The 14,999-nt window shown below is 59.7% G+C and overlaps 2 protein-coding genes across 4 annotated transcripts; both read left to right on the forward strand.

Moving 5' to 3' along the window:
- The first annotated feature begins 25 nt into the window (after window positions 1–25).
- On the forward strand, window positions 26–4,853 carry NPRL2 (NPR2 like, GATOR1 complex subunit). Of its 3 annotated transcripts, XM_058812939.1 has the most exons (11): window positions 26–310; window positions 449–540; window positions 1,031–1,199; window positions 1,433–1,541; window positions 1,819–1,955; window positions 2,229–2,326; window positions 3,551–3,587; window positions 3,701–3,794; window positions 3,869–3,986; window positions 4,191–4,333; window positions 4,619–4,853. In XM_058812939.1, exons 1-11 carry the CDS (start codon window positions 239–241, stop codon window positions 4,684–4,686), a joined length of 1,137 nt encoding a protein of 378 aa, XP_058668922.1. In that variant the 5' UTR covers window positions 26–238; the 3' UTR covers window positions 4,687–4,853. The 3 variants fall into 3 exon arrangements, with proteins under 3 accessions (XP_058668922.1, XP_058668921.1, XP_058668923.1); XM_058812938.1 differs by having other exon boundaries at window positions 26–540; XM_058812940.1 differs by lacking the exon at window positions 26–310 and having other exon boundaries at window positions 368–707.
- A 52-nt stretch (window positions 4,854–4,905) lies between these two features.
- Window positions 4,906–14,477, forward strand: ZMYND10 (zinc finger MYND-type containing 10). The gene is made up of 12 exons (XM_058812937.1): window positions 4,906–5,000; window positions 5,475–5,583; window positions 6,092–6,208; window positions 7,223–7,276; window positions 7,362–7,514; window positions 9,373–9,461; window positions 9,744–9,844; window positions 11,015–11,187; window positions 11,472–11,597; window positions 13,359–13,480; window positions 13,654–13,779; window positions 14,244–14,477. The coding sequence occupies exons 1-12, from the start codon at window positions 4,906–4,908 to the stop codon at window positions 14,323–14,325; spliced, it is 1,347 nt and encodes a 448-aa protein (XP_058668920.1). The 3' UTR covers window positions 14,326–14,477.
- The last annotated feature ends 522 nt before the right edge of the window (window positions 14,478–14,999 follow it).

The raw sequence follows: 14,999 nt of genomic DNA on the forward strand, positions 1-14,999 counted from the left end.
GCCGGGCGGGCGGAACCGCCGCTGCCGACATGGCCGGGCCGCGGCGCGGGCTTCGATTGGCTGAGGGGGCTGTCCATCAGCACTAAGGCCCGCCCCGCCGCGCTGCGGCGCCCTGAATGGCGGGAAGTGCTGTCGCTCAATGTGAGGGCCCGCCCCCCGCGCAGCCCTGTGACTCCGCGGGAGCGGCGCTACGGTGGCCGGCGGGGCTGGGCCGGGGCTCGGCCGCTCGGGTCCCGCCATGGGTGGCCGCATCGAGTGCGTGTTCTTCAGCGAGTTCCACCCCACGCTCGGGCCCAAAATCACCTACCAGGTGCGGAGCGAGCCGCCCGGGGCCCGCGGCGGGGGCTGGGACTGGACCGTCGGGGAAGGGAGCACAGGGACAGGGGTGGTGGGCTCTCCCCGGAGCGGGACGCGCTTGGCTGGAACGGAGCCTCCTGTGCCGCCGCAGGTCCCCGAGGACTTCATCTCCCGGGAGCTGTTTGACACCATCCAGGTGTACGTGATCACCAAGCCCGAGCTGCAGAACAAGCTGATCACCGTGTGAGTGCGGGCAGAGCCTCGTCCCTGTCCGGGAGCCACTGTCCCGGCGGGCCCGGTGCGGAGCACAGCTCTGTGGGGAGCTCAGCTCGGTTCGGAGCACAGCTCGGTGTGGCACTGCCAGCGCTGGGCTCCTGCCCCGGGCCAGCAGGGTCACTGCTGTGTCCCAGGTACCCGTGCACAGGGTGGGCGCTCACATTTGGGGGGGCTGGTGCTGCATCTGCTGCTCCGCCAGCCTTAAATAATGCAGGAAAGTCAGACCAGTCAGGAGGGCTGTGCGGGTTTCCGAAGCAGACTGTTTCTTCTTCTGAGGGCTCTTTCCTCTCCGCTCCCCCTTCAGCCTGTGATTTGCACTCCGAGCATGTAGGGCTTAGGCACCCATTTTTCCTGCAATATAAAGAAGCCCCTACCTGCAGAGCCGACTGGGAGCCCTCCCTGTGGGGGACTGGAGGCTGCCTGAGGGCGCAGGTGCAGGTCACAGGTGTCCCCACAGGACGGCCATGGAAAAGAAGCTGATCGGCTGCCCCGTGTGCATCGAGCACAAGAAGTACAGCAGGAACGCTCTGCTCTTCAACCTGGGCTTCGTGTGCGACGCCAGAGCCAAGGCGTGTGCCCTGGAGCCCATTGTGAAGAAGCTGGCTGGGTACCTCACCACCCTTGAGGTGAGGCTGGGCACGGCCAGGCTGCCTCAGCGTGGGCACCTCTGCAGGGTCCTGGGGCACGTGGGGGCCACTGGGCATTGCTGGGACAGGGGCTGGATTTACACTGAGGAGGAGATTGTGCTACTGCTTTCCTACAGATCAGATCAGATCAGTTCTAAAGGGGAGCAGGATCTGGGCTGCTGTAGCCAGTGATCCTGTGGGGAGCAGCTGACTTGACTTTCTGCTCTCTTCAGCTGGAGAGTGGATTCATCTCCAACGAGGAGAGTAAACAGAAGCTGGTTCCCATCATGACCATCCTGCTGGAGGAGCTGAATGCCAAAGGGAAGTGCACCCTGCCCATAGGTACGTTGAGAACAGGGCTGTGCTGGGAGACAGCTGGGCCATTCCCTGCCCAGGTTGGCTCTGCCTGTGCTGCTCCCTGCAGCTTTCTGCCTGTCTGTGCTTGGATCTGGAGGTGTCTGAGCCAGCCTTGCCTTAACTGGCTCCAGGGGATGGGTGGGATGGCGTTATGGGCTGCAAACACCTTGTTGTGTGTGCCATTGTGGTGTGCTGGGATTGGTGGTTGCAGGCTCCTGCACTGGTTTGCATGGAGACTGAACTTTCCCCTTTTCCTGGGCAGATGAGTCCAACACCATCCACCTGAAGGTGATTGAGCAGCGCCCAGACCCCCCCATCGTGCAGGAGTACGATGTCCCTGTCTTCACACAGGACAAGGATGACTTCTTCAACTCTCAGTGGGATCTCACCACGCAGCAGGTCCGTGTGATTAACACTTTGAAGGGGATCTGTTTCCAGACCACTGGGGGAGTTGGGCTGTCCTTGAGATCCCCACATTGATGAGCACAGTTTGGTGCTGCCCTTGGCATTGTGGTTGAGCCTGTGAGCAAATCATTCACCAGTGCAAGGATAAAGCACGCTTGGGGATGGAGCCTGCCCATCCCAGCTGCTCCCAGATCCAGGGGAGCTGCTCGGGCTTCAGGCTGATGCCTCAATGCTCTCTGCCCTTTCCCTCCTGCCTCTGCCTCCCAGATTCTGCCCTACATCGATGGATTCCGGCACGTCCAGAAGATCTCAGCTGAGGCTGACGTGGAGCTGAACCTGGTGCGCATCGCCGTGCAGAACCTGCTGTGAGTGAGTGCCCCCTGTGCAGGGGCTGCTGTGAGTGAGTGCCCCCTGTGCAGAACCTGCTGTGAGTGAGTGCCCCCTGTGCAGAACCTGCTGTGAGTGAGTGCTCCCTGTGCAGAACCTGCTGTGAGTGAGTGCCCCCCGTGCAGGGGCTGCTGTGAGTGAATGCCCCCCGTGCAGAACCTGCTGTGAGTGCCCCCTGTGCAGGGGCTGCTGTGAGTGAGTGCCCCCTGTGCAGAACCTGCTGTGAGTGAGTGCCCCCTGTGCAGAACCTGCTGTGAGTGAGTGCTCCCTGTGCAGAACCTGCTGTGAGTGAGTGCCCCCCGTGCAGAACCTGCTGTGAGTGAGTGCCCCCTGTGCAGAACCTGCTGTGAGTGAGTGCTCCCTGTGCAGAACCTGCTGTGAGTGAGTGCCCCCCGTGCAGAACCTGCTGTGAGTGAGTGCCCCCTGTGCAGAACCTGCTGTGAGTGAGTGCCCCCCGTGCAGAACCTGCTGTGAGTGAGTGCCCCCTGTGCAGAACCTGCTGTGAGTGAGTGCCCCCCGTGCAGAACCTGCTGTGAGTGAGTGCCCCCCGTGCAGAACCTGCTGTGAGTGAGTGCCCCCTGTGCAGAACCTGCTGTGAGTGAGTGCCCCCCGTGCAGAACCTGCTGTGAGTGAGTGCCCCCTGTGCAGGGGCTGCTGTGAGTGAGTGCCCCCCGTGCAGAACCTGCTGTGAGTGAGTGCCCCCCGTGCAGAACCTGCTGTGAGTGAGTGCCCCCTGTGCAGAACCTGCTGTGAGTGAGTGCCCCCCGTGCAGAACCTGCTGTGAGTGAGTGCCCCCTGTGCAGAACCTGCTGTGAGTGAGTGCCCCCCGTGCAGAACCTGCTGTGAGTGAGTGCCCCCTGTGCAGAACCTGCTGTGAGTGAGTGCCCCCCGTGCAGAACCTGCTGTGAGTGAGTGCCCCCCGTGCAGAACCTGCTGTGAGTGAGTGCCCCCTGTGCAGGGGCTGCTGTGAGTGAGTGCCCCCCGTGCAGAACCTGCTGTGAGTGAGTGCCCCCCGTGCAGAACCTGCTGTGAGTGAGTGCCCCCTGTGCAGGGGCTGCTGTGAGTGAGTGCCCCCTGTGCAGAACCTGCTGTGAGTGAGTGCCCCCCGTGCAGGGGCTGCTGTGAGTGCTGGTAGGACTGCCCGGCCCAGGGGGGTGGGGGCTGCCACAGGGCTCCTCTCACCCTTCCCTGTCCCTCTGCAGGTACTACGGGGTTGTCACTCTCGTCTCTATACTCCAGGTGGGTTGGGCCGTGGGGCTGTGAGGGGAGTTGGGCAGTGGCAGGGTTGGGGTGGGCCAGGCCTGTCTGTCAGAGCTGCAGCTGAGCAGAGCTGCTCTTCCATCACCCTCCAGTACTCCAATGTCTACTGCACCACACCCAAGGTTCAGGACCTGGTGGATGACAAGTGCCTCCAGGAAGAGTGTCTGTCCTATGTCACCAAACAAGGTACAGTGATGCTGCCTGGGGATGCTGGCCCAGGCAGGGGGACAGGGCAGCTGAGTGGTGACTTGTCCTTGCAGGGCACAAGCGAGCCAGCCTCAGGGATGTCTTCCAGCTGTACTGCGGGCTGAGCCCTGGCACCACCGTGCGAGACCTCATCTCCCGCTACACTCTGCAGCTCCAGAGGGTGGATGAGAGGTCAGAGCCCTCCTGATCACACCCTGAGGGTAGTGGTGGCACTGGGGGCGGCAGAGACAGTGAGCAGGAAGTACTCAAGCCTGTGTCTGTGGGGTAGGAAATGTGAGGCAGTGGTGGGGCATGTGGAACAGAAGAGAATGTGGGGAGCTGGGCCATTTGGCACCTTGGGGATTGTGGTCCCATCTCTTTGCTCCTCATCCCCAGGAGGCTGATCCAGTTTGGTTTGATGAAGGGCCTGATCCGGCGGCTGCAGAAATACCCGGTCAAGGTGGCCCGGGACGAACGCAGCCACCCCGCCCGGCTGTACACGGGCTGCCACAGCTACGACGAGATCTGCTGCAAGACTGGTACGGATCCACAGGATCCTCTGCTCCGTGTGTGTGTGCCCCAGGGCTGCTGGGGGACACGGCCATGTCTGCCTGCCCGCAGCCGGGCACCGGCCCTGGGTTCTTGCCCCTTTGGGAGCCTTCAGACTGCAGGGACTATGGGCCAGCTCTTCTTCAAGCCAGGCTGCCAAGCCCATGTTACCAGGGGCAGGGTTTGGGGACCCCACACAGCCTCTGACACCGCTGCTGGGCGCCCTACTGACACCACACTGAAACCCACTAACATCCCACCGTCTTCCTCCCCAGGCATGAGTTACAAGGAGCTGGATGAGCGCCTGGAGAATGACCCCAACATCATCGTGTGCTGGAAGTGACGCACTGATAGCCCTCTCTAGAGCTGTGTCCCCTCACGCGTCCCCGCTGTGTCCCTCGCTGTCCCCGCCGCGTGTCCCCGGCGGCCGCGGCCGCTCCTCCGCGCCGCCAGGGGGCAGCACAGCCCGCCCCGCGCTGCCGCTGCCGCCGGCCCGCCCCGAGTCCTCCGCGCCGTCAGGGGGCGCTGTCGGCGGCGCCGTTGCCACAGCGACCCGCACGCCATGGCCGCCATGCCCGGGCCGCTGCCGCCCGCCGAGGCCGAGGCGCTGGTGCGAGCCCTGCAGGGCTCCGAGCTGCGCGACATCGGCGGGCAGGGGTGCGGGGACACGGCCGTGCGGTGTTTGTAGGGGAGAACGTGAAAGAGGGACTTTAAATGTGGGGGGTCCCCACTGGGGCTGTGGGAGCACAGGAGGGGGCCCTGTTTGGGGCCTTCCCAGGGGTCACAGTGGGGGTAAGGGGGGTTTCCAGAAGGTTTTGGGTAGACAGGAGGAGTCCTGGTTCTGAGGTGGGGTGAGAGAAGGGGCTGCAGTTCTGGAGCGTTCCTGGAGGGCCCAGGGTGAGGAGGGGTCCCAGCTCTGGGTGTCTGTGAGGGTGGGGGGTGATGGAGGGGCTCCCCCTGGGTCTGTGCTGTCCCCACTGACAGACGGTGCTCTGGGGGCAGCAGGGCTGTCCAGGGGAGCTCAGGGCACAGTTTGGGGCTGGGGTTACAGAGCAGGTCCCTGCCTGAGGGACCCTCGCAGGGCAGCGCCCAGAGCTCTGTGGCACTGGTGTCCCACTGGCTGCCCCCCAGATGGCTGCGGCAGCACGAGTACGTGGAGAAGCTCAACATGCACGGCATCCTGAGCGCCTCAGCGGGCCAGGAGCAGCTCCTCACCGAGCTGCTGGTCAGCCATGCCAAGGTGAGCCTCCCTGGGTGCAGGAGTGATCCCCGTGCTGACCCTCAGCCTCCAGCTGGGCTTGCCCTGTGGGCAGTGTGTGCAATTTTGGAATAAAATGCTGAATAATGTGTTATGTCTTTGGAAAAGACATTTGACTGGTGGTGTGCCAGTTTGGTTTTTTAAAAAATTAAAGGTCAAGCTGTGGTATTTCTACTTGCTGGTGTCTGGTTTCTCTCTTGGAGGTTGTTTTGGTCCCCTTGATGCACTGGTCCCTCCAGTTGCAGATCTCTGCCCTATGCCTGAGGGGTCCCAGTCCCAGGCTGTGAGGTTGTCTGGACCTGGTCAGCTCCTTGGGGTCACCTTCCCCTCTGCAGCCTCAGGAGCTGTGCCCTGCTGTGAGGAGCTGCTGAGCTGGAAGGGTTCAGAGTGCCCCTGGGTGACTCCAGTGGGGCTGACCATGAGCAACAGACTGGTCCCCCCTGCAGCCCTGGTCTGAAAGGCCTTGCTTCCCCATCCCTTCCCTGTCCAGATTCCTGTTCTCATTGGGGAGCTGATCTCTGTGGAGATCTGGAAGCACAAGGTCTTCCCCGTGCTGTGCCGGCTGCAGGACTTCAAGCCGAGAAGCACCTTCCCCATCTACGTGGTGGTGAGTACAGGGGTGCTGGGAACCAGCCTGGAAATGGGTCAGACACAGCTCTGCTGGAAAAGAAATGTCACCCTGAAGGTCTCGGGGCTGAGATGGGCAGTGGGACACAGGAGGAAGGGCCTAGTTTCCCAAAACCCATACAAGCCCATGGCCTTGGCCCAGGAGGGACAGGGACCCAGGGAAGCTTGGCTTTGTGGAGAACTGTCCCCTCTGTGATCCCACACAGGGGCTTGCAGGGGCTGCTGTGTGCAGCAAAAGCCATTCCTGAGGCAGCTGTGCTCCTGGCTGTGGCTCCCAGTGCTGCCCCTGCTCCCTGGGGTGTTTTTTCCCCCTCTGAGCACTGTTTTTCTCTAGCCAGAGGCTCTCCAGTGTTATGTGCCTCTGGGCTAACAAAAATGTAACTTTTTATTACTGAGCTCCTGGGAGCAGTGGTCCCTTGGGCCATTCTTGGCAAGGGAGTGATCTCCAGATCTGGGCTTCCTTGCAGTGGGATGCAGCCCTTGAGCTAAGGAACATCTGCCTGAGGCTTGGAGGTTTTAACCCATTTTCAGTCCAGAGTAACACCCTGCAGGGGCATGGTGGTGTTTTCCCTGAGCACCCAATTGCCTCAGGGCAGCTATGCCATAGCTGCCAGTCCTGGACAGGGCTGTGTGCCCCAGTCCCAGGGCCTGCAGGAGCACAGCCCTGCAGAGCACTGCCCCAGCTCAGGCACTGGCTCTGTTCTGTGCCAGAGCTGCAGCGTGCCCGAGGGCAGTGGCTGTCCTGCCCTGCCGCACTGGCTGAGCCCTGAAGAGCCCTGCTGGGAAGTGTGGCCCTCCATTGGGATGTTGGAGTGTCACAGGCATGTCAGCATAAATATCAACATGAACTGCATGAACTGGAGCTGTTTTGAAGGTTGCATCACTTGTGTTTTTCTCTTTGGTCACAGCTACAAAAGCAGCTTCTCAGAAGAGCCATTTTCCCTGTCCCAGTGCTGCTCCACTGTCACTCACTGTTGCCATTCTCCTCCCACAGCTGCACCACGAAGCCTCCATCATCAACCTCCTGGAGACGGCGTTCTTTCACAAGGTGAGAGGTTCGGCTTTCCCAGCTGGGAAGCCCCTGGGGTGGAACACTGAGGACTGAGCTGTGTGAGCCCCTTGTGGCTGTGCAGGAGATCTGCGAGTCAGCCGAGGACAGCATCCTGGACCTGATCGATTACTGCCACCGCAAGCTGACCCTGCTGGCAGCTCGGAGCACCGCGGCCCCAGCAGCGACCTCAGCAGAGCTCCGTGCTGAGCCTCTGGCCAGCCCCTCGTCCATGCAGGTCAGGAGAAAGCCCTGGAGCTCCCTGGGCACAGGGAGGCCTTTCCATGGGTGGCAGCCCTGGCACCTCTTGCCCACCTCGGGGTGTGTCTGGTGCTTCCCTGTGCCTGTGGCTGCATCCACACCCCTCCACCCTGCCCTGCCTGCTGCTAGTGCCAGCCTGAGGCTTCCTGCAGGACATGCTGGGGAGCTGATGGGCAAAATATTCAGTAGAGGGGTTTGGCCATTTGCTGTTGCTCTTGGAAGCTGTGTGGATATCTCTCCCTGAAGTTTGGGAAGCCACCCCGGATCAGGCTGCCAGTACAGCCAGCCAGGTTAACCATGAGAGAGTTCTCCTAACAACCAGGAATTGTCCTCATGTCCTTCCCCCAGCTTCCTTTATTCCCTGAAAAACACCTCCTGGATCCCAGAGCTTTCCCAGCCAGCTATTCCCAGGCTGGCACACACACCCCTTCCCAGAGCAGGAGCTGTCTTTGCCTTCTCAGCACCTGGAGCTGCACAGCAGGAGGAGTGTCTGGGAGAGCAGGGCTAAAGGCAGAGCCTGGACCTCCCCTCCATCCCTTGGCTTGCTGCCCAAGCACATACTTCTCTCTCAGAAAAGGGAAGGAAGCGGAGGGATCTGGAGCACAATAGGGATGTTTTCCAGGAAATGTTTTCCCAGCTGGGGAGGGGAAAGGGGTGCGTCTGTTACTGCTTTTGACACGAACACAAAAACCTAGGCCTTTTCTAGCCAATAGGACTCTCAAAAGCACTCATCTTCCAGAGAGCCTGGTTTCCTCTGATTCATTCCAGCGTCTCCTGACCCTGTGTACAATAACCCCTGTGAAAAAGCTGTTCCTGCCATCTCCTGGGCTGTGGAGCCTGTTGTCCTTTGGAGCTGTGTATGGTGGTAACCCCTGTTCTGTTGTCCCCTTGACAAAAGACAGTCCCTGTCTCAAGGCAGCAGAGATGAGGTCTGGGTACAAGGAGGAGCTGTGGGACAAACCTCACTAGGGCAGTTTGGAGAGGGAGGAGGCAGGGAAGAGCCCACAAGGCTCTCTTAGTAACTGTGGGGCACCAGCACAGGGAGCACAGAGCAGCTGCCCACAGAAATCTGGACAGCAACTGCTGCAGTGGCTTTTTGGAGAAATACAGGAAGCTGAGGTCAGAGCTCTGCTCACCAAGTGTGAGCTGCATTGGGGCTGAGAGAAGCTCTGCCCAAGCCAGGGATAAGGACTTGGCACTTCTGAGAATGGCCTGCCCTGGTCTCAGAGAGGCTGAGCCAGAGTGCTCAGGCTGATGGGGATGAGGGGAAGGGAAGGACCTGGGCGCCTGCAGAGCATGGCACAGCTGGGGGCTGGGATAACCACAGCAGATATTTGAGTTGGCTGTTCCCAAGCTGGAGGGAAGAGGCACATCCAGGAGGGGTGGAGGCAGGACTGCAGCTGCACCAGGGCCAAGTTTCTCCTTCCTCTTCCTCCTCCTCTGGTTCCTCTGCTGATCATGCAGCTCCTCCCTCCTTCAACCCTCACAGGTCTCTGCAGGGCCATGGGCCACAAGATGGTCCCAGAAAGGGGGAGAGGCAAAATTTGGGGCCAGCCTCTTTCAGGGGGTTTTCCTGTGCAGGAGCACTGCAGTCAGGAGCCACCCATGACCCATTAGGAGCAAGGACATGAGGGAAGAGCAACTGCAGGCTGCAAGCACTTCTGTGCTGTGTTGGCAAACAGGCAGTGCTGGCACAGTGGAGACAAGAAACTTTTTCAGGGCTCTGTTTTCCTAGCCAGACTGTGGTTACCAGTGCAGTCAACAGCCTGTCTCTCTGTAGCTCCTGGGAAATGGGGCCTGAAATCCCAACCAAGGCTGCTGCTGTCTCTCCACAGGAGCTGCAGAAGCAGGCAGAGGTGATGGAGTTTGAGATTTCCCTGAAGGCCCTGTCCGTGCTGCGCTTCATCACTGACCATCTGGACAGGTAGGGACCCAGGAGCAGCAGCAGAGGATGTGCCCAGCTCTGTGGGTGGGATTCCTGTGGGGTCAGGAGGGTCCCTGGACCCCCTTCAGCAACTTCACAGTGGCAGTGGCACTGTGCTCTGGGAGGAAACACAGCAGCAATCCACCCTGCTCCATGCTACTCCTGGGAACTCAGATCATTGTTCCTCTCCTGCCTCTCCCAGCTGCCTCAGGGAGCTTTTGTAGATACAAATTCTGGCATTAAACTGTGAGTGCCATTTCTCCCTTTCTGTCAAATCTCCAGTCTGCCCCTGAGTGCCCTGACACGGATGCTGAACACCCACAACCTGCCCTGCCTCCTTGTCGAGCTGGTGGAGCACTGCCCCTGGAGCTGCTGGGAAGCAGGTATGGATCATGCCCCTGGTCTCTGGGACACTGTGCTGGATGTGCATCCCCTGGGATCTGCTGTGGGAGCCCCTGCAGAGCTGTTCCCCCTCCAGCTCCTCAGTGCTCCCTCCTGGAGCTGTTCAGCTCTGAGCAGCTGCAGCACAGCTGGGCTGGGGACCCGGCAGTGCTCCCAAACAAAGGCTGATCCTCACACAGGGCTGGGTCTCTGAGTGATCACAGCCAGCACTGGAGTGTAGCTCCTCAGCCAGCCCCACGTGCTCCTCTGAGGAGTGTTCTGCACACAGAAACACCAGAGTGCCTGTCCCAGCTTCTCTGCACCTTTTGGGGCAGCACTTCCTAGAGCCAGACGTGGTCCCCCCCAGGCAGCAAACATTGCCCTGATTGTGCTGCTGGTCCCTGAGCTTCACTTTTGCCAAAGGCCCCTGGTCAGGCTGTGCCCATTGGACATGGTGCCCCAGCTCTGCAGCCAGGCACGGCCCCCAGAGCCCCCCAGGCTGGCCCTGCCTCCCTGGCTGTGGGAACCGCTCAGGGCAGGGCAGGAAGAGCTGCAGGGAGCAGGAGCTGTGCCTGCCCAGGGCAGCCCAGCTGGCTGCAGGAGCTTTCCTCCTTCCTGCAGCCACAAACACATCCCTGCGCCCTGCCTGTGTGCTGGGGCTATGAGAGGGAGCTTTGATCAGGGCCCTGAGGGAGGGACTGCAAAGAGACGAGCACAAAGGCATTTCCAGGCTGTGCAGATGCAGGGTCACATCCTGCTCCATCCCCTAGAGCCACACAGTAGCTGTTGGAGCTTGTTTTGTCATCTCTTTTGTAGTCATGCTGCTTCTGGCTTTGCCTGGCAGAGGAAACTCGAGAAGAGTGACCATGCTGGTACCCCAAAATGGGTCTCTGCACCCACTCTGTTGTGTTGCCCACTAGTGCTCTACACTCCTGGCCAAGTACAGAGGGATGTGTCTCGGGGATCTTTTGTTCCTGCCACAGCAATATTGGTTTAATACATGTCTTTTCTGCTTTTCATGTTCTCTAATATTTTGCCTCAGTACCAAGTAGGCTGCTGTGTGGAGCAAAGGGTGGGAAAACTGAGGCAGAGGGTGAGCACAGGCCAGCATCCCCCTTCTGAGCTGTCTCCCCCCAGGCAGCACTGTGTCTCCCTGTCCTTCTGTCCCTCAGGCAAGCTCAAGAAGTTTGAGAATGGCACGTGGCACGTGGTGCCCCCTGAGGAGCAGGGGAAGATGACCAAGCTGGATGGGCAGGTGTGGCTTGCCCTGCTGAACCTGCTGCTCAGCCCCGAGTGCCAGCGCAAATACCGCTGCGATGGCTTCAACAAGAGCCAGCTCCTCAAGGTAGGACCCTGCAGCACCTGGGGGGCCTGGCCAGCACTGGGCACCCCCAGATATCTGTGCCCATCCTCACTGAGGGCTCCAGGAGCCAGTGGTGGGAGGACAGCAGATCTGTCTCTTTAGCAGCAGCAGCAAAGCTTGTGTGTGTGAGTGCACCTCGTGAGACCCCCACTGGTGTCTATGCCCCTGCCCCTCACATCCCTGCTCTTGCCCTGCTGCATCCCCAGCTCTCACTCCCTTGTTCTGACCCCTCTCCTTTCACTTTTGTCCCTGCTCCATGGCCACAGCTCCGTGCATTCCTGACAGATGTCCTCATTGACCAGCTGCCCAACCTGGTGGAGATGCAGAGATTTCTGAGTTACCTCGCAGTGACAGACCCTGCTCCTCCCAAAAAGGATCTCATCCTGGAGCAGGTATTCTGTGACTTTTCCTTCACCTCTGGATTAAGCTCTGGATTAAGCCTGATGGCTCCCTACCCTATTTTTCTTCCACCAAGCTCAGCCCTGGAGTGATGATGCCCTGGAAAAACAGCCAAGAACCCATTTCAGTTACACCCTTATTGCCAGCAAAGCTGCTGTGGCTGACGTGAGAGCCTTGTCCTGCCCTGCAGTGGCCAAGCAATCACTCTAAAAGCATAAATGCTGGGTTATAAACAGCTCTCCAGGTCACAGTGAGCCCCTGGGATGGCAGCTGTGTAGGGCAGACATGGACACTGGCTTGTTTTGACAATTAACTCTTCATTTGACATCTATCAGTGTTTTCCTGGTGAATTCTGGACTCCCTAGGGAAGTCCCCTTTTACAGCCCTGGTCTGAGGCTGCTTGGCACACTTGTACAGAGGGACATCATGATCTGGTAATAGAATCTGGAGTTAAACTGGTCCCAGCTGGTGTCTGGGCCTTTGGGACTTTGGCCATGATGGTCTTTAAACAGCCAAGAGGTTCTTGGGGGTTTTAATTCATGTGGTGGTAATCTTTGGAGAAAAGTGTTTTAATGTGTTTCTACTGCCTTCTTGTGAGCTGAGGGGAGAAACTGAGTGTGGGGGCAGACCTGCAGAGAGGCTGCTGAGAAGAACTAGAAGCACAGAGGCTCTTCCCCACTGCCAGAGACTCCCACAGCACTTCCTGGAGGAGATGGGTCTGTTGGGCAGTGGCTGTCTGGGCTGTCCCCAGTGGGAGCACGCTGTCCCCAATGGGAGCATGCTGTCCCCGTCCCAGCTGGCTGTGTGGCCTGGCAGGAGGGTGCTGTGCCCTGTCAGAGGTGCTGTGGCTGAGCTGGAGGCATGGCCCAGGCTGGGAGCTGGAGCTGGGGAAGCTGCAGACTGGCAGCTGAGCTGTTGGGGCTGGGGATGGCAGCAGGGTGGATGGAGGTGGACATGGATTCACACCCCGTGCCTTGACTGCCAGCGTATTGGTGGCCCAGTGACAAGCAGCTGCCCTGCTGGGGACCTCCTCCAGCCCTCACCAGGCTGCTGCCCTTCTCCATAGCTCTGCTTTTGTGCCAGTGCTGCTGCTGCCCCTGCCAAGGCTGGGGCTGAACCCAGGGCAGGCAGTGGGAAGCACACACATGGGCTCCCTGCTCTGTTTAGAGAGTGCTGAACTCACTCCTTGTTGCTGAGCCAAGCTAAGGAAAGGCCTTTTTTCCATTTGCCTGCTCCCAGAGCAGCCTCCTCCCCTTCCTTGGCTATTTTTACCCTGCTGGAGAAGGCAGTGCTGTTTGAAGCAGCATGGTCTCCTCCAGAGGCTGAGCTGGGCACGCTGCTCTTGGCTGGGATGTTCCTCTGACTGTCCAGCCCTTCCCCGTTCGTTCATCTTCAGGGAAGTGACGAGCGGAAAAATCTGCTCAGACCAACGGCCATGGAGCACGGGGTTCACACCACTGCCACACACAGGGTGCTGAGCTCCCAGGGCTTCCTTCTCAGCAGCCCAGGCCTCCAGGCTGAGCACCCATTCCCAACTGCACCCCAAAGGTTTGGCCTTGTTTCACCTCAGTGCCCACTGATGGTGGATCCGTCCCCTCCATGTACCCAAAAGCATACCCTGAGCACCTCTGCCTCTGCTTGCCCTCCTGGAGGGCCATGCTTCTTGTGCCCAGGCCTGGCTGCCTTCCCCCCAAACCACAGCACCCTTTTCAGGCTGTTAGCACCTCTTCCTCCTGCCCTGCCTCTCCCACCAGGTTCCTGTCATCTGGGACCACATCCTCAAGAAGAACTCAGGGAAGTGGGAGGCCATTGCCAAGCACCAGGTGAAGCATGCCTTCAGCCCCACTGATGAGGAGCTGAAGCTGCAGGCACGCAGGTGAGGCTGGGGCAGGTATGCAGAGAGCCCAGTGGAGCCATGAGCAGGGCTGGGGCTCAGCACTGGGAGCACAGAGGGGTCTGTGGCACTGCCTGGCACTGTCCCCTCAGCGGCAGGGTGCAGCAGGGACAGCTCATTCCCTGTAAGAGCCTCACCCCTCTCTGCCTGCACAGGTGGGCACAGACCTACAGCCTGGACATCTTGGAGGCTCTGGCCCCCGACAAGCCCCGCTGCAGGGTGTGTGGGGCAGAGGCAGCCAAGCGCTGCTCTCGCTGCCGGAATGAGTGGTACTGCTCACGGTAAGGGAGCCCTCCCAGTCTTGTGGGGAGGCTGATGTGCTGGGCTGCTGGGGGAGGAGGTGCTGGTGAGGGTTGTGTTGCAGCTGCGAGGTGCTGAGCTGCCTCTGCCCACAGTGGCAGCAGTGACAGGCTGGGTTTTCCGTGGTGACGCTGCCTCCCTCGTCCCCACCTTGGTAGGAAAGCACCCATGACCCTGTGGGTGCAGGTGACCGGCTGGGATGTGGCAGCTGGGACGGTGGCACTAAATTAAATCTCTGGTCCTGAACCATCTGGCAAGGTCTGGCTTTAAACCTTCTTAACCCCCAGGACTGGGGCCACATCCACCCTCCTCTTGGTCTAATGCTGGGCTGTATCAGCTCTCCCCCAGCTCCCAGAGGGGTGTGTGCTGGAATTTGTTCCTAGCTGCTTTGCCCCCAGGGATGGATGTGACTCCAGTGCCCTGAGAGCAGCTTCCCCCTCTGCAGGGCATGCCAGGTGCAGCACTGGCAGAAGCACAAGCCTGCCTGTGACCTGATGGCCAAGGTGCCGAGTGTGGATGACCTGTAAGAAAAGAGGTGTCTGGCATCTGGCCAATGGCTCAGAGAGGCAGAGATTCCCCCAGCATGCAGCCCAGAGCTGGAAAGAAGCTGGCAAAGGCCCCTTCTGCCTGCTCGCAGCCCCAGGCAGGGTCAGCCTCTCCTCTCCCACCACCCCACCGTGCTGCCTTCTCCAGTAAAACTCCTTGTGCATTCCAGAGCTGCTTGGCTTTTGCTTTTTCTCTCCTAGCTGAAGGTAACAAACTGCTTCCTCCCCTCCCTTCCACAGTTAGAGGCATGTGTCCATTTTCCCCTCTGCAACAACAGAAATCCCAGAGAACCCAAAAAAGCCTATAAGGTTGTGGTTACCTTACTGCAGCTGGGGAGGGAAGGGAGTGAGAAGGCCCCTATGCTGCCTTTTACCATTGTTAGAGCAGTGTGGGGAGCAGAGGATGTGGTTTGCACGAGCCTCTTGCTGTGAGAAAGAGTTTCTTGGGTATTTGTCATCTCCCACCTTGCAGGGACCATTCATCCCATTTCCTCTCCCTTGATGTGATGTTAGCACCGATGGCTTGTTCCCCTGCTCACCAGCATTGCCAGTAAACAGGATTTATGGTGGGGATGCCTTGGGATGCATCCCCAGCTCTCACTGGTCAGCAGCTGCTGCCAAAGGGCTGCAGCCTTGGTGTGAGCACAGCTGGGAAA

The sequence above is a fragment of the Ammospiza caudacuta genome, chromosome 12 (assembly GCF_027887145.1).
Source record: "Ammospiza caudacuta isolate bAmmCau1 chromosome 12, bAmmCau1.pri, whole genome shotgun sequence".
Lineage (NCBI taxonomy): Eukaryota > Metazoa > Chordata > Aves > Passeriformes > Passerellidae > Ammospiza > Ammospiza caudacuta.